The sequence below is a fragment of the Argentina silus genome (genome assembly GCF_951799395.1).
Source record: "Argentina silus genome assembly, chromosome: 3".
In the NCBI taxonomy this organism is placed as follows: domain Eukaryota; kingdom Metazoa; phylum Chordata; class Actinopteri; order Argentiniformes; family Argentinidae; genus Argentina; species Argentina silus.
This window is the reverse complement of record NC_139657.1, coordinates 12,332,069-12,356,032: the sequence shown is the minus strand read 5'-3', so window position 1 is coordinate 12,356,032 and position 23,964 is coordinate 12,332,069. Positions and strand designations below refer to the sequence as shown.

At 47.2% G+C, this 23,964-nt stretch overlaps 1 protein-coding gene across 1 annotated transcript; it reads right to left on the bottom strand.

The window, feature by feature from the left end:
- Nucleotides 1–1,238: 1,238 nt before the first annotated feature.
- On the bottom strand, nucleotides 1,239–22,232 carry tle3a (TLE family member 3, transcriptional corepressor a). Its single transcript, XM_083666733.1, has 20 exons — nucleotides 22,064–22,232; nucleotides 21,431–21,640; nucleotides 20,572–20,672; nucleotides 20,195–20,258; nucleotides 18,878–18,922; nucleotides 13,994–14,056; nucleotides 13,602–13,706; nucleotides 9,102–9,341; nucleotides 6,860–6,982; nucleotides 6,625–6,675; nucleotides 6,314–6,469; nucleotides 5,721–5,853; nucleotides 5,415–5,590; nucleotides 5,239–5,312; nucleotides 4,617–4,866; nucleotides 4,104–4,351; nucleotides 3,801–3,948; nucleotides 3,552–3,702; nucleotides 3,179–3,255; nucleotides 1,239–2,847 (listed from the first exon to the last, which is right to left on the bottom strand). Exons 2-20 carry the CDS (start codon nucleotides 21,452–21,454, stop codon nucleotides 2,740–2,742), a joined length of 2,337 nt encoding a protein of 778 aa, XP_083522859.1. The 5' UTR covers nucleotides 21,455–21,640; nucleotides 22,064–22,232; the 3' UTR covers nucleotides 1,239–2,739.
- Between the last annotated feature and the right edge of the window lie 1,732 nt (nucleotides 22,233–23,964).

Genomic DNA, 23,964 nt, shown 5'->3' with positions numbered 1-23,964 from the left:
CTATAGCCTGTACCAAATGAACTGTGAGAGCAGAGCACAGCAGCCGGCTCCATGCTGCTGAAAGCATCCGGTCCTCCTGCTTTTATTATCCAACAACAACATCTCTGAAGGGCTTGCCGTGTGAGGGGCTCACAGCTCAGGGGAAAAAGCCCTAAGAGAGTGTGGAGTGGAAGGACTAGGGCATTCATCTCAACCCACCCAAAAGTACTCAACCACCAAAAGACCACTCAAGAGAGCTGAAGAGGATGGTTTTGCGTCATCCTTCTCAAGTGGTGCTGGATAAGATTCCCTTTTCATCTCCACTATTATTGTGTCACTTGGAACGAGATGTGTTTATTATTAATGGTACCATGTTGAACCTACGGTATGAAGTGCACACATCGTACAAAACATGTCGAAGATGTTCGGATCACTTAAAGGTAAAAAGTGGTTGACGGTTAGTCATTGCAGATATGCCAATAACATTAAAAGCCTGGTTAAACAAAGTTCAAACCTCAAATATGAATGGAGGTTCTCCATTAAGTACCAGGCTTTAACCAGAGTTTAACCTAATGCTAGCAGACCCCTCGGTGCCCCACTAAGAGTGCCCAGGATGACTCCTCCTCAAGTCCTCTGCTCCCCTGAGATGGTTAACTCATATCTGGATGCATTTACAGCCATTTGCTGGTGCAGTTCGGTTCCATTTCCTGTCAGCGAGAGCCTACGTGTGCCTACGAGTGAGTGAGTGAGTGAGCATGTGCCCAGAGTGCCCCCCCCGGTCAGAGCAGTGGCCCCTGCAGTTAGTGAAGAGCGTTCCCTGTTTTCACGGGAGGGGAGCAGAGCGGAACGGTTCAGCTCTGTGGACACACAACACAGGGCGTGTCCTCCTCGATTGGTCCATCACAGCGCCACTCAAGCATATACAGCCACAACATTGGCTGGTTCACACACTTCCTGCTTCACTGCTGACTTGAGGTTGACATTGAATATCAATCTAGGGACAACTGTGGCACTTGAGAAAGTGTTAGTTCATCTAACATGATATCAGACAAAATCAGCCATTGTCACATTATCTTGTGGTTTGTATATAGCAGTGGGGCTGGTGGAGGTAGCACAGACAGGCTCATTGTAATGAAAGGAATAAGGAATAGTATTGATCTGTTTGATGCCATTCACCATTCCGTTCCATGCATTACAATGAGCCCGTCCTTTGATTTCAACCGTCACCAGCCTCCCCTGGTATATAGTAACCAGACAACCAGACTAGTGGTGCAGACAGCTATTGAAGAGAAAACAATTTGGGTGACTTTTTCTTTTTTCTTTTTTTATCAAAAACAGTTTATTGAAATATCAACAACTGTACACATCCTCAGTGGTGATGACAGAGTTCTGCTACATGGTTTGATGTGTGTTTGAATAGAGACCATTCCATTCAGTCCAGGAGAGGAGAGATAGATAGCGAGATATTACAAAGACTTGGATGAACAGAGCATACTGAACATGAGTAACCTTGTTACGGTCTGGTTATTCTCCCTCTGCCATGTACATAGGTGACTGTGTAACCCTTGTGTATCAGTCACTGACAGTCAAGACAGATGGGGAAAATATTAACTCTTTACAGTTTGATGACTAGGGAAGATGACGCTACGCTGAGCACAGAACAAGAAAAGTCTCACAAGTATACTCAAGAGTGTATAGAGAGCAGAGGCCCCACCTGCTCCCCTGTAACAAGTCCAACAATCCTCAGCGAGATATGCAGAGGAGCAGTCTTTACTGTCTAGAAGCCATGTCCCTCCAATAGGAAGTCCTTGAGCATTACTAGACTCATTCACAGGGGCCGATTCAAATGACCCAGCAGAGGCAGGGTTTACAGAGAGGTGACTGTGACCATGGTCCTCTCCTTCTCCCTGTACATTTCCCCCGTGGTTCACTGGGTGCACTGCAGTTTGAAAGAAATGGAAATTTACCAGAATTCTCCACAGCTAAAATCCACTGGACACGTTCAAATGTCTCTGTTCTGTGTTCTAGCGAAGAAAAAAAAAAAAAAAAAGTATTTTTCAGGGAGAGAAAAAAAAAATCCAAATTAGATTTCCGAAAAGGTCAGCCTGGAAAACGAACATGAAAAAAGGCAGACGAGAGAGAGAGAAAAAACAGGAATAGAATATCCTTTTACAAAGTCCTAATCTAATTTCCATCCCCAGAGGGGACCAGAGAATCAAGGAGAGAACATGAAAGAACCATCACAAGCGTAACTGGACACCAAAATATAAATCTATAAAAGGCCTTTTATTACTCCATTATGTACACTTTTCACAGGACCTCCGGGGAGAAGCTCCAGAGCGAAGCGCCGCTTCTTGTTGCGTCACGGAACGTTCTCGCCACGTTAAAAAAGACACACACAAAAAAAAAAAAAAAAGGAAAAAAAAGAATTCCAACAAACAGAAAAAAAAAACAAAAAAAAAAAACAGCAAGACAATATTTTTCTTCTCTAGTGCCTTTGGAGCTGCGCTCAGTGTACAAAGTGTTAGTCGTATGAGTGAGAGAGGACAGAGCCATCCAGTGTGGCGGGAACTGCTGAGTCCAGTCCAGTCTAGTCCAGCCCGCCCCAGTCCAGGCCTCCTACCCATCTACCCAGGGGCTGCAGGCAACATCCAGGCTGTCTGTGTGAGGAAGGGCAGATGGAGGAGGAGGAGGAGGAGGAGGAAGAAGAGGAGTCCATTGTTCCTGAGCATGGGGTGCTCCAATCCACTGCAGTCCCATCTAGTAGATAACTTCATAGACGGTGGCCTTCTTGTCACCAGAGCCTGTGACGATGTACTTGTCGTCTGCCGAGATGTCACAGCTCAGGACAGACGAGGATTCCTTGGACTGTTAATGGAGACATTCACAGTTTTAGATTTTACAGCATTTCACGATCCCTCAAGCCTACAGCACACAATGTCTAAATACATTTGAGGTTAAGTGGCAGAGGACAGCTGACTGACTACAAGGCTATATTAGGTTTGTAATGAAACGCAATCCTGGCCCAACTAGACCCCTCAAATAGAGTTCTTCGTCTGGTCAATATCTACGGTTCAGTTTTCACTGATAGAGCCACCCTGTCAGACAGCGGTCACTGTGTCCTTCCCTCTGAAGCAGACTGTGCAAACGTTGGGTTTTGTCTGCAGACAGGAGAGATAGACTGTATTGATCTGCATACCTGGAATATGCTGGCGCCGTAAGGAGTCCTCCAAGCATTCAACAGATTGTCCTTCCCAGTGCTCACAAACCATTTACCTGGAAACAAACACAACAAGAGTGAGTGAAATCAGGCCACAGGAAAGAAAAAAAAAACCCAGGAGTAATGGAAATAAGAACTGCACAACAGGCGTAGGGGTCCTCATAATAACCTTCATAATACAATGAACTGCAATGAATAGCACTGGGGGCGGTGAAAAGGACGCTGTACCACCGTAGATAAATCCACTAACACTTGACAGGATGTGGTACTCTAACAATAGTTTGTGATGTCCTCCAAGCATTCAATGTGCCCTTCCCTCAACCAGTATGTGTGTGTGTGTGTGTGTCCTTACCGCAGTAGGCGAACTTGAGGGAGAGGACGCAGCTCTCGTGCAGGTGGAGCTGATACTTGTCTGGCTTGGTGTGGTGGAGGACCTCCACATTACTGCTCTCCATGCCCACGGCCAGCCATTCGCCCGTCGGACAGTAGCCCAGGGAGAAGATCTACACAGGGGACAGAGGAGGTAGCATGGAGGCCAACAGTTGGATTGGCACTTATGCTGCTATCATGCTTTGTGTGTGTGTGTGTGTCTTGGCTATACCTGTGAGGTGAAGTCGTGCTGCTGGAGCTGCCGGCCCTCCCTCAGGTCCCAGGAGCGCACTGTGTTGTCCAGGCCGCCCGTCCACAGCTTGGTGCCGTCGTGAGAGATGTCTATGCAGCTGGCGCCGTCTGTGTGGCCCTGGAACTGCCTAAAACACCACAGGGAGAGAGAGAGAGAGAGAGAGAGAGAGAGAGTGTCACTCAAGGCTCCCTGAAAAAACCACCATGGTTCCCCTTACATCAACAACTCTTAGCCGTGAAGAACACATCCCAGTCGTGACGGTGGTGGGGTGCCTCCTCTTACCTGACCAGGGTCTGGTTGTGGAGGTCCCAGACGGCGATGTTGCCGTCGCTGCAGCAGGAGAAGCAGACCTTGGCGTCGGGGCTGATGGCCAGGGCGTAGCAGGCCGGGGCGGAGGAGGTGAGCTCGGCTTTGATGCGGGGCGTCTGCGAGGCCAGGTCCCAGATGGTCAGAGTACTGGCCTCGCCTCCCACAATCAATGTGCGGCCGTCAGGCAGCAGCTTACAGGAGCGGATGTAGTTATCCCTGTTCTGTTACGCAGAGGGACAGGGGGAAATCAATACAGGCTCTGGACAAGCCAAGGGCTCCTGGGGTCAGTCATGTCTACCTACAAGCCAGTGGGGGAATGGGAACTCTACTCCTTCCATCACAGTAAACAAATTACATTTGAGTCATTTAGCAGACACTCTTATCCAGAGCGACTTACAATAAGTACATTTGTCTAAAATAATGTAAACTTTATCCGAGGGAAAATGTGAATGAGCAGTAATAGTAGTTCTGTCTGTCTGTCCTCACCAGACAGTCCAGTTGGGACACAGGGCTCTTGCTGCCCGGCTGGCTGATGTCCCAGATCTTGACGCAGCCCTTGCCCCCGGTGTAGACGTGGCGCGTGGGGTTGCTGATGGTGACGGCACACACCACCTCGCCGTGGCTCAGCGTGTTGATCTGGCGGGCGTGGCGCGGGATGCCCGGGCCGATCAGCGCGTCTGGAGGAAAGGGCACCGGCTGCATCTGTCCGTCTGCGCTCACGTGGAAGGAATACGCTCTGCAACCAAGAACAAGGACAGGCCTGCTTTAGTGCCGGTGATCACCATCGTTATATCCAGGAAGAGATCTAGAAAGTGGATTAGGGCAGCAACTTTGGGGCTCGTAGGGCCAGAGCAGGGCTATCAGCCCTCTCCTCAATTGTCTGCTTGGGGGGGGAAAGGGAATAAGGAGGCAGGGGAACAAACAGGAGTTGTGATGTAGGCCACTTGTTGTTCTAATGTTCATCATTTTAGCTGAACGTTATTGAATATTAATATGGTGACAAGATAAAAATGTTTTAATAATAATTGTAATAAGGGGGAGGGGTGGAAATATAATAAAATACACAACAGAGTAGTGTGCCAGTGGACTGAGTGGGTGAGAGACTTACGGTTTGCCCCCGGACATGGACGTGAGGCTGGCAGGCAGGCCTGGAGGCCTCATGTGGGAGTGTGGATCAAACCCCTGGAAAGGAACAATGGTGTCAGACGCTACGGAGCCGAGAACTGACGACACACCCGGTCTCCAACGCCAGTCTCCAATGAAGTGTGAAAGTGCAGGTCTCACCATGGGGGAGCGTCCGTAGGCGGCGGCGGCTGCAACGCTCATCTGAGGAGAGATGTGAAGGCCGGCGTACACGCCAGGGCTGGTCAGACCGCCGTTCATCTCGTGGTGCCCCATCATGGCGAAGGGGGTTGGGTAAGAGCCCGCAATTGACAGGGGAGTCCGCAGAGCTGGGGCCGCTTCAGAGAGAAAGAGAAAGAGAGAGAAAAAGGAGATGAATAATGAATACAACCTGGAACATAGTGGAGGAATTACAAGTGCCAGCAAAGCTCTTGGTTTCCAAAGAGGGGCTGGTGTGAAAGTACTCACCCAGAGCCTCCATGCCTGGGGGTTTGCCCAGTATGGGCCTCAGACCAGGGGTGGTGCTGGTGCCAGGGGTGGGGGCGTCGTTGCGGGGTGTGGGGGTGTTGGACTTGAGGCCAGGCGTGGAGGATTTGTCATTCTGTACCGGAGGAGGAGAGAGAGAACAGACTCACAATCCCAGAGCGGTGGCACTATCCAGACTGACAATTGGAGTGCAAACTGAACGTAATCCAATCTAATTCTGACAACCCCCATAGTCCTACAGAGCTATAAACTGCTATTTATTCCAAAACCTATTACAGCTACAATGGAGATGGGGGCCCTTTTAAAAAAAATATATATATATATATATATCCCTCCCTGCTTTGGCTTTAATCTTTTTCCAGGACAGAAAAAAAAAAATCCTGGAATACTTAAATACATTGAGCTATTAACAGAGAGAACCTGCCTGTTCCTGCAGCAGGACAACATTATCCCCGACATGTAGTCAAGTACTTAAAAAGCCCAGGCTTGGAGGGAGCACCACATTTCTTTCTTTTCCTAAGCTACTGAGTTGCCAGTTCATTCCCAACTCTCTCTCTCTCTGCCCTGGGTCTTACATGGTTGTTGTGCTCCTTGGTCTTGGAGGACGGGGTGCTGCCTGACGACGCCACGGAGGCCGGGCTGTTGGGCGTGTCCTTCTTCGGAGGGCGGGGTTTGTCGATGCCGTTCTCTGGGGGCGAATGGGTGGGGCTTGCCCGAGGAGTGGCTGGGTCCTGAAGAAGGAACAATCAATCCGATTCAGCACACAGCTAACCCTAAGTCCTTCACATGCTTCATCTCAGATGGACATATTTGAGGCGGTCGTTATTCTAGACTGTCACTGGGCAGATTATACTGTATGCAGAGTCCACCTGCATGCTGCCCTCACCTCGTTGGACACATCAACGACCAGGTCATCGCTTTTATCACCGTCACTGTCCTGTGTGTGGAGAGAGGGTGAGGTAGGGGGAGAGTAAGAAAGAGTGGGGGGCAGGGGGGGGGGGGGGGGGGGGCGGGAGAGAGAGATAAGAATGAGTCAAGATGACAGGTACATATCAATAATAAACGATTACTGCACTTGGCCACAGTGTACCTGTCAATAGGAGTGCTGTGAAGTGACTTACATATCTGCTCATGCTGTCCTTCTCCTCCACTTTGCGTTTCTTGGAGTCCATGCTGTAGTCGGAGGAACCTCTGTGTTTCTCGCTGGCTGTACGCAGGCTGTCTGACGGCGATATGGAGTTATTCTGGGAACGACAATAACAAGAAGAAAAAAAAAGGCATAAAGGTTTATTGCCATTTCGCTGCAGATTGCATAACACCACCATCTTTGAATCACCGTGTGCGTTCTTTTGTCCACATTCAACTCTAGAAACGCTACAAATGGCCCACTCACTCGCAGCACCATAGATGCCTCGGATGCTTGGAAGCCATGTGTAGGACAGCTCCAGACAGTACCCTGACACCAGCCCAAGCCCCCCCCTCCCGCCCATCTCACACACAAGCCTGTCCTGGATGCTTCTCAGAACAGAATGGACCGTTATCTGGACTAAAAGGGAGGGCTTGTTTTTCGGCGCTGTCCTCCCCTCCTCCCCCTCAACACTGGACAACAGACTGCCTCAGAGGGGACATGGGCAGTGTGTTGGTGCTGAACAGAGGCCCTTTCTCTGGAGTCAGCCAGGCTGAGCGTGTGAGAGGGCGAGGAAGAGAGAGAGTTTGGGGGGGGGGGTGGCGTGGGCATTGATTGCTGCGGCGCGCTTGGGCACCGTGTCAGCTCCACTCGGCTTTTAACGGCAGGCTTTGAGCACGGAGATAAAGAAAGAGGGATCTATATCCTGCCAGTGGGCAGAGCAGCGTGGGACTGACTAGTGCTTCTTCTCTCAGCTCTTGCCCACACAGACTGGGGATGGGGGGGGGATGGGGGGGGGGATGGCTTACTCTAAAAAAAGCCAATAAAACTAGGAGTAACTAGGCAGGTGTCCAGCAGGCCTTCAGAGGAGGTTGCTATTTGCCTGTAAACACCCAAGCTTTACTGATTGCCTCTGTCCCCTTTTCTCGGAGATCCAAAGCAAGAAACAGGGGACAAAGTCAACGGCAGCCCAGTGGAGTGAACAAAGGGCGATGGACTGGCGGTCTGGGCAAAGGGCCACTGTCTGCATAATGGCTGACCTTTAAAGAGATGCTTAGCGTGACTCATTAACCAAAGTCACCACTCTGCTATCAGATGACCTGGGACAAGAGCGCAGCAACAAAACAGGGCCTGCTAATCGCCCCAGGAGTTCCATTTCTTCAGACATGACTGCACCCATTCAGTCGGCCCATCCGACAGAAACACAATCTCACAGGCCCATCACGAGCCATCAGAGATCTCAGCCATTCAAATAAATGCTTTAGCAGGTCTGGGGCGCGCAGGGGAGAGGAAAAACACACACACACACACACACACACACACACACCCCAATTCTGCATTTGTGCTCATGAATATTTATCAAAAGGCAAGAGAGGTAGAGAAATAGTGGGGCTGGTAAACAAGGGAGACAGTGGAAGGGATCAAATAAATCCTTTAAGAAGGGAAGTCCAGGCCTTTCTTTAATAGTGATGAAATTACAGAGCTGCTAATCTCTCTGGCGTGACACGAGTCATTTCCCTTCTGGATTAAATGCATGGGGCTTATATTACAAACCTCATTTCCCATTAATCATTTTATTGAAAGCAGATTACGCCACTGCGTGAATACGGCTTTGGCATGTTTTCGAACAAGAATTCGCACTTGACATTTCCATTATTACGTGAATAGAAATGCCCTTGATGGTGAAACAAAAACAAGGCAATCCAAACATGCAGCAGACAATATGGGGCAGGAAAAACTCACCGTGCTCTCTTGACACAGGAAACAGCCGCGGCAGATGAGGCGATGATTGGCAAGAGTCGTGCAAAGCAAAAACACACAAAGTCAGTTAAGCATATCATAACAGATGCTTCATAGTCAAGTGAGAGATTTGACTGCAGGGCACAGGGCTCCCCTCTTATCAGCTTGTGATTGGAGCCGTTGAATGGCTTGTCCAGTCATGGGCTGAGAATGTACCAGCTCATTACCCAATGAGAATGTGAGCGTGCCGGCTGTGCCTTTCGCCTAAGGGGCCCTAGAATTTACGTTTCAACATAGGCTTGCTAAGTTTGTCCAACAGGAGGTATTCTGCGCCCCACCCACCCGCCTTCCCACCCCTTTGTTTCTAGCACTTTCCATTCTTTCACGTGCGCTTATGTTGTCGACTATTCTTCAGATTGCAGTTAAACCTTAAATCTAGCTATGCTAGATACATATATCTAGCCCTCCAGAGGAACAGGTTCTAGCAGCTGGACCACCTCCAGACCTCCAGCAGGTTCTCTGGTCTCCTCACCTCGGTGTTCCAGGTCGTGGTGGTTCTTCTCATCCTTCACTGGGAGGTGAGCCTGGCTGCCCAAGGCGCCGAGGGCCAGCAGGCCGGAGCCAGCGCCCGTCACTGGGGGGATGCCAGGGGGCTGCAGGCCCGAGGGGTGGGGCGGCAGCTGGATGGGCGGCCCGTGAGCCGCATGGGAGAGGTGCTGGGCCTGGAGCTGCTGCTGCTGTGGACAGACAGGGCAGACAGACACGCGGCAAGTGGGTCGGAGGGAAAGAGCAAAGAGACGCCACACACTAAACACAACCTGATCAGTTAAACCCCCCCCCCCATTTGCACAGCGCAGGGCGGGCAGATATTAGCACATTCACACATCTATTACTGTCAGGATCAGAGCGCAATCCCCCCCCCCTCTCAGTGCTATTTCCATACCAGCCGAGCGTGGCATAAGCCTCAGATGTGCTGCGAGGAGAATAGAAGTTATGACTAACCATCAACTGCTCAACACGTCTCAAGACAGGATGAGACACGGGGCTCACCAAAATGCAGGGGCAAACTTTTTCTCTTTTCTTAATTTATCACACAGCAGAGTGAGCGAAAGCTTGGATTAGTCGCGAAACAATGGGAACACTATTAATGAAAACCGTAACTCAAACTCCCATCGAGCCGCTACCGCACCTAAATCCAGAGGAATCTCGGGAGCTATCATTCCGCATGGCGTAAAACTGGTACATTTCACACAGCGCATCACAAGAACATTCCTAAGTCGTCAGTGAGTTGGCCAATCCTCTTAGGGGAGAGATGGGGGGTCTAGAAGCCTGTGGGCTAAACAACCACCTGCTCTTTAAACACTTCAAACAAGCAGCGTGGCTATTTTTTACTCCCTTCACATTCACTTTGGTAGATTCACAGCTCATGAGTCATCTGCAAAGCTAAACTTTGAGAAACCAAGGAAGCAGTGAGTGCCAGCAGTGCCTGAGGTGAGCGTCTGGGTGTGTGGCTGTGTGTGTGTGTGTGTGTGTGTGTGTGTGTGTGCGCGCGTCTGGCTGGCAGGCTGCTCCAGCGGCCAAGACCAGGGGTCCCAGGCTGGCACTCAGTCAACCCTCCAATAATCACATCAATATTTGAAAGGCACAGGGAAATGGATGGGAGTTAAAAGGCACTCAGTATGGAAGTAAGCAGTTTAAAGCAAGGTTAAATAATGCTTAGCAGAGCCACACCAATAAAGACATCCGCAATTTATTACTGCCTACAAGCCCGCTGAATAATTCAACTGCTATTATGGCATATTCTTTCTCTCTGGCTGAGTTCAATCACTGACCATTTATGGTCATTTTTGTTAATATTAGAGGATTTTTTAAATGGGTGGGAAGCCACAGCGGTGTACACTCCAGGAGAATTAGAACAAAATTAATTCAGTTCCCAGTCAATATCTATATTCCCACCTTCATCCTGAGACTGGAAAGCTCACAAGGCCTGCCCTATGAGAGAGGGCACAATTTCTACTAATATGTCCAGCGCCAAGCCTTTCTATAGGGGGACTTAAATAGCTTGGAGCATTTCCACATGACATGTGTGTAGGTATAGTGGAGTTGATTGGAGTAGAATGGGTGTAGAGTACCATGTCACTGGGGATATGAACCTGAAACCTCCCCTGCACTCCATAGGGCTGCCAACCCAATTATAAAATGTGCATACAAGATCATGTATATACTATATATATGTGTGTGTGTGTGTGTGTGTGTGTGTGAGATGATATTATGTCCATCAGGGAAATTAAGCAGCCAGTTCATTGGCAGGGGAGACCCATCCCTGCTCATTGTGTTTAATGAGGCACTGATGGGTAATATGCATGGCTGATCAGCCAGAGCCCTCATTAGTAAGGGCACAAATGAAGACAATAATAAATAAAGAAAGGAAGCCTATTCACACTAATTTAATATTCCAAGATAAAGACCTACTCTTTGTGCTTAGCATTTTTTTTCTTTCCAGAGTGTGAATAGAACTCGCAAGCTCATTAACAGTTTACGAAAAGGACAAAAAAAAAATTTGTTGAATGACAAAATTGGGCAAATCTATCAATTTGGCTCTCCTCTAGTGATTTAGTATGGACATCATGCAGCATGCGCAAGCCCTTCAAACTCTTATCTGAGGCACACACAAACTCCATTAGCTCCACGATGGCACAAGGGGCCATTACAGTGTGACACTGACCATGAGGGCTGGGTAGACAGCCTGCTGCTGCTGCTGGGGAGGGAGGGAAGGGGGGGAGGGTGGGAGGGAGGGAGCGAGGGAGGAGAGAGAGTGGATCAGGACCCCACAGAGCAGCACACCACACATGACTGACACTAATGAGGAAAAAGTCTACCAGTGTGATCATCACAGCAGAAGTACTCTGGTCAGAACAGACAGGCTCTTAAATTAAAAAGTTAGACTAGAATTCCATCTAACATTTCACTTCCTTTTTTTTTTTTCGTGTTGCAGAGAATAGGTGTATATATATATATATATATATATATATATATATATATATATATATATATATATATATATATATATATATCCACATATATATATATATATATATATATATATATATATATATATATATATATATATATATATATATATATATATATATATATATATATATATATATATATATATATATATATATATCCACATATATATATATATATATATCCACTGTTCGTTAATAAACGCAACCGTGCATGAGAAGCTTCCAAAAGGGCCGGTAAAAAAAAAAAAAAAAAATGCAGCATTCCGTCTCCGCCAATATTTCAACAATCACAGGGCCGTCTTCAAACCGCAGCCGAGTCAAGCTTGCTGAGCTGCTTCTTTTTTCTTTCTTCATTTTTTTTTACTGGCGACCATCTTGAGAGACCTCCCTCTCTAATCAAAGCGGAACCACAGCAGCATCTCACCAGCAGCTGTCCTAGATGCATCCTATTACTGGCCCTCGGCCCCATCAATAAGACATGCGGCTGGCTCCAGCGTGTTGGCACGCTCTCTCACCCTACCTTGCTTTACAATATGCATGAGGTCTGTTGGCATGTCTACAGAGCCGCTCCTCAATGAATTCCTAATGCCCATGTATTCATAAACATCGCTACGTTTCCCCTTGTCAACATGTGCAACCCAAATGACAGATATGAACTGAGTGCTAAATGTTTGATAACGCTGGAAACTGCCAAATTGGACTGTTGGCCCCTGTATGTAAATCATTAAAATGTTGACAGAGGCGTCGTGACCTGAGGCGTCGTGACCTGAGGCGTCGTGACCTGAGGCGTTCCCTCCAGTCCTTGAGGGGAAACCAGATGGTGACCCGATAAAGGTAGAAAGTCAAACTGATTTCAGCGACGCCAGTTCAAAAGGTTAAAGTATCATTTTTCTTACCTCTAATAGACTACAAGTGATTTTTTTTCGCAAAAAACAATAACCGCAGCAACATGCACTGAAAACACCAATTTGGTTTTCTAAAACAATAAAAATCTGGTGGCAAAGGTATAATAACGCATCTGCTCCATAAGATAAAAAAAAACAAGTAGCACTCCATCACCTCAAGACTCAAGACTCTACTGAGAGAAATTCCTGGGAGCAATTACCCTGGAATGAAAGGTCACAGAGGGGGCATACATTGAATTCCAATATCTGCCTCCAGACACTCGGCCCTGCCTCCTGTGCATGTTAACAAGCCTGTGAGGGAGGGAGGGAGGGAGGGAGGCAGCTCGCTCAGAGAGGAGTGAACTCCTGTAATAAGATCACTGATGGCGTGAGACTTGTTGTTGGGGGTGAATCTGTCATTTCTACGGTAGGAGGACAGCCGAGGCTGGCCATGCTGATCAATGATGAGCAGATGGTGGGTGAGGTCTGATGAAGACCGTACTGCGTAGTGTTGCAGGCTGGAGCGGTCCGAGATGACTGGCTGGCTGGCTGGCTGCACTTGCAGTCCTGACTGTGTGCACCCCCCCCCTCCCCCCTGCCCTGCCCTGCCTTTAATTCCCACAGCTATCCAGGTCAGCAGTGAGGGATGAGCCTCCTCGTTAAAACCTTAGCCAATTAAAGCAATACATACTGCAGGGGGGATCTCAAGAGCTCCCCGGCTCACATTTATAAAACACACAACAAGGCAGTGAAGACACTAACAGAGGCTAAAGGTAGAGGCTGGAGCACCACAGAGCCTTTTAAAGCTCTCACCCCGACATACGCTATCTCAGGTACCATAAACAACATTATCCAACAACACAACAGCATTATCTTTAGAAATCAGACAAAACAACTCATGACAGGGGCAAATCTGCACTTTGGCAGGGGCTGACTACCGTCTTGTCTACTGATCAGTCTAGCAGTGGGGGCGAGCATAAAGGCTAACTTTGGAAAGGTTCCAGTCAGGGGTCCCAGTTTTGTGCAGGTTTGCCCCTCGCCAAGGTCAAAATGAAGGTATAAAAAAAGGGGGTATACACACGGTCAGAGGCAGATTGGGAAGTCCACGTACCCCGATGATGGCATTCAGCTCGGTCATGGTCACCTGTTTAGCACGCTCAACAGCCTGGGCAACCTGCTGTTGGTGCTACAGAGGGGAGAAACACAGAGGACACGCTTAATAGGACATACTTTCATCTGTCACTCACTTGCACGCATTCAACTGTCAATTACACACTTTGTATTCAATACACCACCGCTTGTAAGAGGGGGGACAAGTGCCATACATAATTATTCTAAATCATCTAACCTTTAAGAGTGAAAGCGGTGCGGCTTTTGAATACCTTTAGACAAAACAGCACCATAACAACCATTAACTGGTCTTTCTGACATCAAAAGTGTGACACTGAAATGTGGGCAATTCAAAACACATACCTCTTGTGACAGAAAAGGCATAATTTGAGCTAGAATTGCGTTGAGCCGTTTGGCAATCTCCGTCTGAAAAAAAAACAACAAAAAAACAGAGGAAATTTAGACGGCAAAAGTATCAGCGGAGTGACTTCATGCAACCCCCTTTAATGTTTACAACGATTAAGTCAATTACTGCGGCAATCAGAACTGCTTGACTCAACATCCTCTAAACAGCATGATATTGACATTTGAAATATTTAAAACATTAGGAGGGCCCGGGGGGATGGAGCACAGCTGTGTTCGGAGTGCACTCCAAGCTAAACGAATACGAGTGTTGCTGTGGTGAGAGCGTCCTCCATCACGCTGCCCTGCTTCCTCTCGTACGAGCTCTGCTGTCCACTGCAGTTCACCTCGCAGTCAAACCACTCCGCCAGGCCCACGCCCAGGAAATGACCCAGACTGACCAGTATTTACAAGTGCTATCTGACACATGATTCTGTAATTACACTTTTATTACTGATGATTGCGCAAACTGTAGAGATAGATGGACCATAATGGGCAGCACTTCTGATCTGTAATCAATAACATTAGGGCACAACCACAGTCCTGTAAATGTTGGAGCGTGGTCGTCAGCCTGACCTGACTAAGATGAGGCCATTTATAAGCCCTTAGCTTTCCCATCAGCACTGCCCCCCCCCTCCCCCTCCCCCCTCCCCTCCCAGGCCGTCAACTCGGGGCCCAACCTCCATTCTTCTGCCCATCTCCCCACTGCCATGGCAACGACGGCAGCCCTATCTTGCTGGGATCATTATGCAAATTGTACCTCTGCTTGACCGTAACAGGCTTTAAAATCATATTACGTGCTTGGAGGCAGGTCATTAAATTGAATTTTCAGGCTGTCGATCAGATGAACACTGCAAATGGATAGTGGATAAAGAGTAGAGGCAGGAGGTGTGTGTGTGTGTGTGCGCGCGCGCGTGTGCGTGCATGCGTGTGTGTCGAGGGGGGCCAAAAACAGTTGGATGTCCCAGGGATGGGAGACGAGTCGACAGGCTTCTCGGGTTGGAGCTTTTACTGTGAGCAGAAAAATAACACTGCCAAAGCTACATCATTTATGGAATTTATGAGGCGCAGTTCAACCCAGGGCCACTGCGGAACACAAACACATCATAGGGATTTTCTCCTATTTTTCATCTGAGCGGCAGGCATACACAATGTACTTTGCAGACCGCCAGCTTATTTATTACACATGGCAGAAATGCCAGGCGCTTTTGGCAGCCAGAGATATTACCTCTCTGAGCCGAGCCGGGGAGAGATTGGTGTGTAATGTCCGGCAGAGTGAGCCCTGCCGACCTCCACTACAACAGAGTAGACACTCCTCACGGCTAGGCCATTTGGGACACAAACAAAAAGCTAAAACCGAGTTTTAATATCAGAGAGCGAAGCAAGCAGATGCCTGGAAACACTGGCGGTAATCTGGGACTGACCTTTGAGTCTTTTTTGACTTCTATATTTTGACTTCTACGTATAAGGAATGAACAGGGTGGCATTAGATACTACGAGGTATTAGCACTAATGCCATACAGTAAGTGATCTGTAAGCTCTGATCTGGTAAGAGCTCAAGGAGGAAGGCCTTTGGAGATGGTCGAAAAAAAGCGGTTTTGTTGTATAATCCTTGTTTGTTGAGATAAGCCATGTCAATAGCAGTCGAACATTTGACAGGATTTGTTAAAAAGGCCTCGAACGCATTGAGCACATTCCTCGGGGGGCTTAGTGTCATGGTGACAGCTGGCTGAGAGAGGTCAGGAGTTGAACTCTCCCGTCATGTATTAACAACAACTGTGTTTTCATTACGGGTCTGGGTACACGACACGCAAATGTAGACGTCCACGGATTCTTATTGACAACGGTGTCACAGACCTAGACTGGGGGGTGCAGTGATCAGCAAGCACGGCAGCAGGACCGCTACACGAGCAGGTTTAAACGAGGCCGTCGTCACTTTAAGCAGATGACATCCTAGCCCTCGAGAGGCCAGCTTTGCGCTCTGCTGCACAATTACAGGTACTCGGACCCGTCTAGCACCGCTTTAAGAGGACTCTCAAGCCGGCCTGTCGAGCCGCCGTGCGGAAAGCTATTTGTCTGTTGCTATCAGCAATGGGGGAAAATGAAGTGAGACACTGATGAGCATTAAATACACAGGGAAAACAACTGGTGGCTCTGGGTCACGTGATCGGTCCACAAACAATACTTGACCCAGTCAGAATGAGACTCCAATTTGTCAGGAGGTGATCGCTTTCTCTCGCTCTTTCTCTCTCTCTTTCTCTCCATCACACACACACACACCATAGTAACAAGGGAATTACACTTCAGTAGAGTGTCTGATCTAACCTGCAGGCTAGCATATGTATCCACTACATTGAGATGTTGCAGCAGGCTGCCCTCAGAGCCTTTGTTAATGTGCAGCCAGTCCAGGCCAAATTGTTAATTGACATCTAAATTTACCTGCATCGATCTGCTCTGAGCAGGGCAATTGGCCTGCCTCTAAATGGATGCAGGGATCATTACAATGACTTAACCTCAACTTGTTCTTGATCTCGATTCAGACGGATCACTCTACGAAGTAAATGTGTAACTAAAAACTTCGCAATATTAAAAGAAAACCTTTCTCCTTTCCGCCTAATGAACCCGAAGCGAAAGAACCAAGACCGTTTCGACATTTAGTTACACACATACAACATCATTATGCCAACACCGTCCCTTTAAGGCTAACGGTGCAAGACTTCTCCAACTGAATGATTCCTAATATATTCCAGCAGTCATTCCCAGCTGACTGACTGAGGGTACGGGGGTGGTGAAGGGCGGCAGCGTTTCCCAACCGCTCGCCATCGCCACACTCCCTTTTCTGCGCGAGGGCGGTGTGAACTCACTCCACAGGCTGACCAAGTTTGTTTTGGCCCGATGTACCAGAGACTGTTAGCTCCTTAGCAAATAATTCCTTGAGGCCCATATCTATAAATCATTCATCTCTGAACAAGCTCCTTGACCCCCCCCTCCCACCCCCCCGCCCACTCCTTGTCTCTGTGTGGCCTCATACAAGGGTGTATGGCTAGGCCAATAGAACAGGTGAAGAAAAACCCCCGAATAAACCTTAAAACTGGATGTGCTAACTCACTGAGCCCCTCTCTTGAGCAGCGCAGGCAATAAGCCCCAGCCATTGTAATTGCTTATTGACATCAGCCTGTAGCAATTAGCTTTATGTTTCCACATACGGACATGGCTGGTGGAGGGGATCAGACGACGCTACAGCGTCAGCCGATCTGAGCTGTGCTTGTGTTTGCATCCCGAAATCCGCATTATGCCTCAGCACAGTCGTGAAAAAGGGCCCAAGTTAGAGGAATGGATTTCCTCACTAGAAAATAAATCCAATGGCTGGAAAATAATATGCCTCGATCCAATAATGCATCCAATAATCCAACCCAACCCTGGCTGTTTACCACTCCCAACCTCCTCCTCCTCGTGCTCCTGAGCCTGGCTAGCATGGGGGAGCTGCAGGCAGGACTGGGGCCCGCACTGTTTGCTCACAAACACGCCGTTCAGCAGGTTAGGGCCCCGCCAATGAATTATTCAGGCACTTCCGTCGGCTCTGTTGAGGTTCCTGACAAAAGTCAGGAGCTAAAATGGATCAGTCGATTAACCTGTTTACATAGGGCCGGCATGCTGCCCATCCCCCCAGATCCAGCCTCCACCCCCTCCCCCCGCCCCTAGCACTCTGCTTCTCTGCTCCCCCCCTCCCCCCTGGATGGAGATAAGTGCCTGACAGAAGCTATCAGAAGACCCCCCCCCTCCAAGCCCCCAGCCCTGACAGACATCTGGCTGTGTGACACTGACGGATCACCATACACCATCTCCCACTGCTGTCATTAACCTGGCTGGGCTGGAGGAGGGACAGTCAACACAACCGCCCCGGCACACGCTGCTCTCAACACACGGAGCCTTGCTCTTTCTCTAACCGCTCGTTTGGAATTGCGGTCACACCTGTGAGGTAACGCTGTACTTCCGCTTGGAACAACATTGTATTGCCGTGTTATTTGCATAGTCGCTTGGTCATCGGATGGTACAGGCCTACGGAGTTGACCGGTTTGTCTTAGTATAAGGATTGGAATATATCCTTTTCCCCCACTTGTGTAATAACACACTGCTCAACTCCATCCATATGCAATTACAAAGCAATTATGATTGCACTGTAACTGCAATGTTGATACTGGAGCATTTACTACATGGGTATAGGGGCAACATAATGGAAAGTGTTACTAGAACTTCCATATCACTCCAACTAAAGACAATACAATTGTATCTCGACGTATCTATGTATGTCTACAGAGGAGTGCATACTCAGTCATGGAACTAGTACATAAAATGCTAGTAGAAGAGGACTTTTACCCCCTCCTATAATTAATGCTTGTCTGAAAGTCGCTGACATAATCAGCACTCCTCTCCTTGGCCTTTGGTCATCAAGTTAAAGGCCTCACTTGCCAAAGTCCTGCCTTTAATCTTATCAAAGCAGTCTGACCACTCCGCCTCTATGTCACTGGTAAACTCCAAATTCTACAGACAACAGGGATAGTGGGTGTGGGTGCGTACGTGCGTGCATGTGCGTACATGCGTGCATGTGCGCGCACACACACACACACACACACAGGCCTCTGGGCCTGATGTGAAGTGACCCCCTTCTGTTTACACCACCTATCATCAATACCCAGTTCAGTTGACAACACTCTTGCCTCCTCCTGCCCTCGCTGGCCTCAGCCTTAGCCTGGGCGTCCCCTGACACTGAGTGAGAATGTCTCCAGCCTGAAGAAGCACTGAGGTGAATGCATCACAGTCAGACAGAATCAAAGCGGTACATACCTGTTTGTGCATTTCTATGTTCAGCCCATAGGACATCTCATAATACTGTAATAAAAGAAGAGAAATGCGTTTAGTTTTTATTCACAACTTGGTTTCAACCACAATAAATAAAGGAAGCCTATTTTAGCTGAAATAATATGATGACACTGAACGTCAGACACAAGAGACAAGAAATCGGCGCGTTAAGAATCCAACCAATACAATCTAATCTGGCAGTGCATTTTCTTTGACGACAGCAGTGTGTTAATGTATCTGTGGACAACAGGAAGGGGGGAGCATCAGATTTAGAGTTATTGATCAATACCTTAAACCCTCAGATCACAGAGATGTCTGTTTGCTCAGCTTAACTCAGTTGCTCAATGCTCATGATATTTCAGCCCAGGTCGGCCTGTCTGACTGAAATGTAATCCGTGGAGACCGCAAGCGGCGGTCAGGGCAGAAATGGCTTTCCAGTCAGGGTATGCTTGATGAGGTCAATGCATTATTCAGTCCATTAGCTTCTTCGAAAATTACTTTCAAACAAGCGAGCCATTCTGTCTCAGATCAGAGCGACACAGCCCTGGTGTAACCTGACACCCTGAGCAGACAGTACTGGCTGTGGGATACTTCCCTACATGTTTACCTAACCTCCTCTCTGTCAGGCTGACATGTTTCTTCCTGTGAAAAGAATGTTTAACTTAAGACTGAGTGTATTGGTTTAAGTCATCCCTTGTGTGTTTACCTAGGATAACAGAGTACACTTCCATAGAAGAACCGTCTGATTGCGTCATTTCTGAACATACTTTCTCATTTCGACCACTGCAAAGTGTTTGAATGGATAAATGTGAAACTTCATCGACTTGTACAACCACCTTATTCTGATTTAAAACCAGACCTATTCTAGACTGTACACATCCGCCATTTTGTTTGCTGTGGTGCATTTTCCCACACACCGCTCTGGCCCTCCTCCATCAGCCCACACCTAATTTATGGCCATGCATATGTCTGAGCACAGTGTCTCCTAGGAGAATAATCAGATCAGCACACAGAGGGCAACGCTGCAATTGTTGACCCTGGTAGATCAGGGGCGGTCTATAACGGAGCCCAGAGCCTACTGCAGTCTGTCAGCAGCTAAACCAAGCCCCGCCACCCCCGCCCCCGCCCTCCCCCCCCCCCGTCCCCACCCCCTGCCGTTTCTTCAGGCCTTTACCTGAGACTAACCCACCCCATCAACAACACAGGTACACACAATACCTTGTGTCACTCCACCCCACATAGATCCCTTACAAGCCTCACAATTGAGGAGCATAATTGCTCCCTATTGTAACATAATCTTACCATGACATAGTGGCGCTGCATCTCCGTCTTCTCATTGGCTAGTTTGTCATACTCCACCTTAAGACTAAAATAGAAGAGAAGGTGTCAATTTTCAGGCGTCTCTAGCCCTTCAATAAATCACTCACTCTTAACCGCTTGAATACAGTGTGCAACCGGTCACAATTGTAGTCTTTGTTTTCCCTGCAAAAGTCGGCACTGAATGGAACACATCGATGGGGCTAACTGTGGCAGACACACTTGCAATTAATCTACATTTTACAAGTATGAAAACACTAAGGACATTGTTAAATTCTTGATATTTAACACGTAGAAAATAAAGCTTTTAAAATCATGTTCAAACAGTGCCTTAATCCTACGATATAGTTTGGAATATTCACCTGTGGTACTGGGCTTGCAGGAACTGAAACTCGTCTTTAATTCTGTCGCAGGACTCTGCTACTGTGAATTTGAACCCAGGTTGTCCAGGCTGATGTGGTGCCTGAAATATGATAAATAGAATGATGAGCCCATCAATAACATTATTTCATATTTCTCCCTAACTGCAATTTGGAGCTCTGACCAGTCTTTAGATATATAGCCTGGTTCTTTGTGTTCTGGATTCTATAGGGGGCTCCAATATTTCATACTGCACGGGTAGTCTGGAGGAACATCCCGACTGCAGTAAGCTAACAGAAGATAGATGGATAGGTAGATAGGTACTTTATTGATACCCGAGGGGAAATTAAGGCGTTACAGCAGCTCACATCACAAACAACAACAACAACAAAGCGTTTTGACAAAGCAGGGAGGGGGGAGTCTTTACAGCTCTAGACGCACAACCATGGTAATGCTTAGCATAAACACCATCACAGCGCGTTGCTTCGCTTGGATGAGCTCTCCTGTGGCAGTCTAAAAAAAAAACTGTTTTCCACCGACGGAATTCAAAGCAGGTGTCACAGGATAAAATACGGTTCGACTATGTAAACAATCGTCATAACATCATAACAGAACATCTGAGAATGACACTAAATGTGATGTTAATACATGGTAATATGCAATCATACATGCAACAATAGTCACTGATGGAAGTAATTCATAGACAGCTTATCAGTTCATGGATAGGATCAAGAGTGCTTTGGAGAGCCTTGGAGATATTGAAGCGCACTAACACATGGTGCTGTTGCTGACGATATATTCTCTTAGAAAAATACAATAACGTGATCAGACAAACTTGAAACTATAGGAGGCGTAACTTACCGGATGTCGGCCTTGTGGATACATCTTGAAATGTATCCTTTGTTTATTTGTCGAAGAAACGAGTGCCTCGGTCCTCTGATTAGATAGTTGGTCTCTGGCACGCCAGTCTCCTCACAAGAGCCGGACACAAAGCCCAGTGGTCGATTGGGAAAAAACTCCTGCCCTCGTCAAAATCCTCGGGTCCAAATTCCTTGATGACGCGATTTAGGTCTTTAGGTCGAAAACATAAGAAAATACACAATATATTCAGATAGTCTAATAAACTCCGTACGCTGTAGTTAAATGCAAAACTATCAAAGTATGCTGTGTATGCCAGTTCAGTTGAACCCCCCCAATGTTTACATCATTCTGAGATTTATTTTTTCCTTTTTCTGTGCCTTCATTGCGAGCTCGCAAATTCAATATATTAACCAATGTGACCTTATCTAACGTGACTACGATGGCTGACATCCACCAGCGATAATGGGAAGTAGCCACCCATGTTAAGCAAGCGGGTTATGCCCCAACCCCGCGCTACGAGCCACCCTCTTAGCTAACTGTTAGCTAGGTCTCTTTAGCAAGGTTGACTAGTATCAAGTGAATTACATTTCTTGGCTTGATAGCCATTATCTGTCAGATACTTTTGCGTCGTACCTTTTACGTGCGTCCTCAAATGTTTGAAACTCCGATGTTTTGGGTTAAAAAAAAAAAAGGAACCCCGCTGTAGTGCGTTGTCAAATCGTCCCAATGGTATCCGGATGGCGAGAATGTGCTTGATCAACGCAGACCACGACAATCATCCTCTCTCCAGCGCACTCAGTTTAACTCGAGATGACAACCTACCAGCTAGCTAGCTTAGTAGTTCAGCGAATTTGTAGGGTTGAAGCCAAGCGGTTTAGCGACTTTCTTCTTCACCACAAACCTCCTCTTGAGCCTTTTGTTCGAAAAAAAGATGGCTGGGTAATCCCAAAATATGTTCCAAAAATCTTTCTTCCGATGAGAAGAGGTTTTAAATTCTTTAAAAGCATAACATGGTACTCCTTCGACAATCTCACATTTCCCTGTTGTCCAGCTCCCCGTGCCACACACAGGCAGTCTACAGCACGAGGGCTGAACTGCCGTGGAAGCGCCTCTATCTGTCCAATCAGATTAGACGGAATACTGCTGCATCTGCCTATCGGAGAACGATGTCCCCACGTGGGGCTTCGGTTCAATGATATATGACATCACCCTCCATGCAGACTTGAGCAGCTATAAAAAATCGCCTTATCCCACATAATTCGACATTTATTGTACCGAAACAAATATTGAGTCAAAAACACCATATCTACATGCTCGGTAGGGTTGTGTTGCATTCGTATACTTTTGTTTTACAAACAGTAATTCATCGTTTGGATTTGAGATGCAATACAAGCCGACATGATTTGCCTCATGATTGAAGTAGGTCTTCTGCTTGCAGCGAAATATGGTGATTTGTATAATTATCAAATAAATCGAGATTTTTTTTATATTTAAATCCATAGGTTCGTAGTTGTATCTAATACACATTTTCTTATAATAAAAATGTTTTTGCGATAATATAGCCCTGCACGCACACAGTCAGGTTGAACCAAACTATACAGATTTGGTCGCGGCACGGTGCATCTGCCCATATACGTTGTTTACTAAGTTGCACAACAGAGATAGCCTACGTGTGAATATGTATTAACATCTGGATGATTGTGAGCTGTAGGGAATAAGATGATTGTTCGGGTCTGATCCCCATGAACATCGGCCATGTCTGAGCTAGAGAGAACAGCCTATCGCATGTTGCTAGCTTCGCTCTGACCCACGTGGGATTCCTTTGCGGCTTTACAGCTTCTCGTCCAATGACTGTGCAGCACACTTATTCACTCGCCTGCAATTGGTCAGGTTATGTCAAGCCTGTCATTCAAGAAGCTATGTTGTCAATCAATACCACGCGGGGTCAAGCGCTGACAAATGCCTGTGCTCCTCGGTCCTCTGTCTGTGAATAGTGCCTGGAATGGCTGCTTAATTAGCTTCGAATGGCTTTTCTCTCCAGTTCAAACAATCTGTTACTACCACGTGGTAATGAGAGCCTTACATTAAACAAAGGAAAAGGGAACCTTGCAAACACTTAGGTTCTACAACCTGTAGTTATGTTTTTTTCACTGAAAGCACACACAAGAAGGTGTTTATTTCTGTGAAACGTTGTTAAAGTAAAACCAACATTTCTGTCTATGTAACCACACTGACATAGTAGTGCCACTAAATGAGCGACAAAATAATTCATAGAGATGATGCCTTTTTGTAAATGCAAGAAGGTACATGCAATGGCGATTATTATTACATTATTATGAATATGACTAAAGGAAAAGGGGAAAATAACGTGGTGTGTATTTGGATACAGATTCCCTCGACCAAGGTTATATCAGACCCTCTCAAAACACTATCAAAACAGTTTGAATCTCTCAGTATCCAATACACTATGGAGGATGATGTGGCTTTGCTGGCATTTATGCGTTCCAGGCATAGAGACACATGTAAAAATCTGA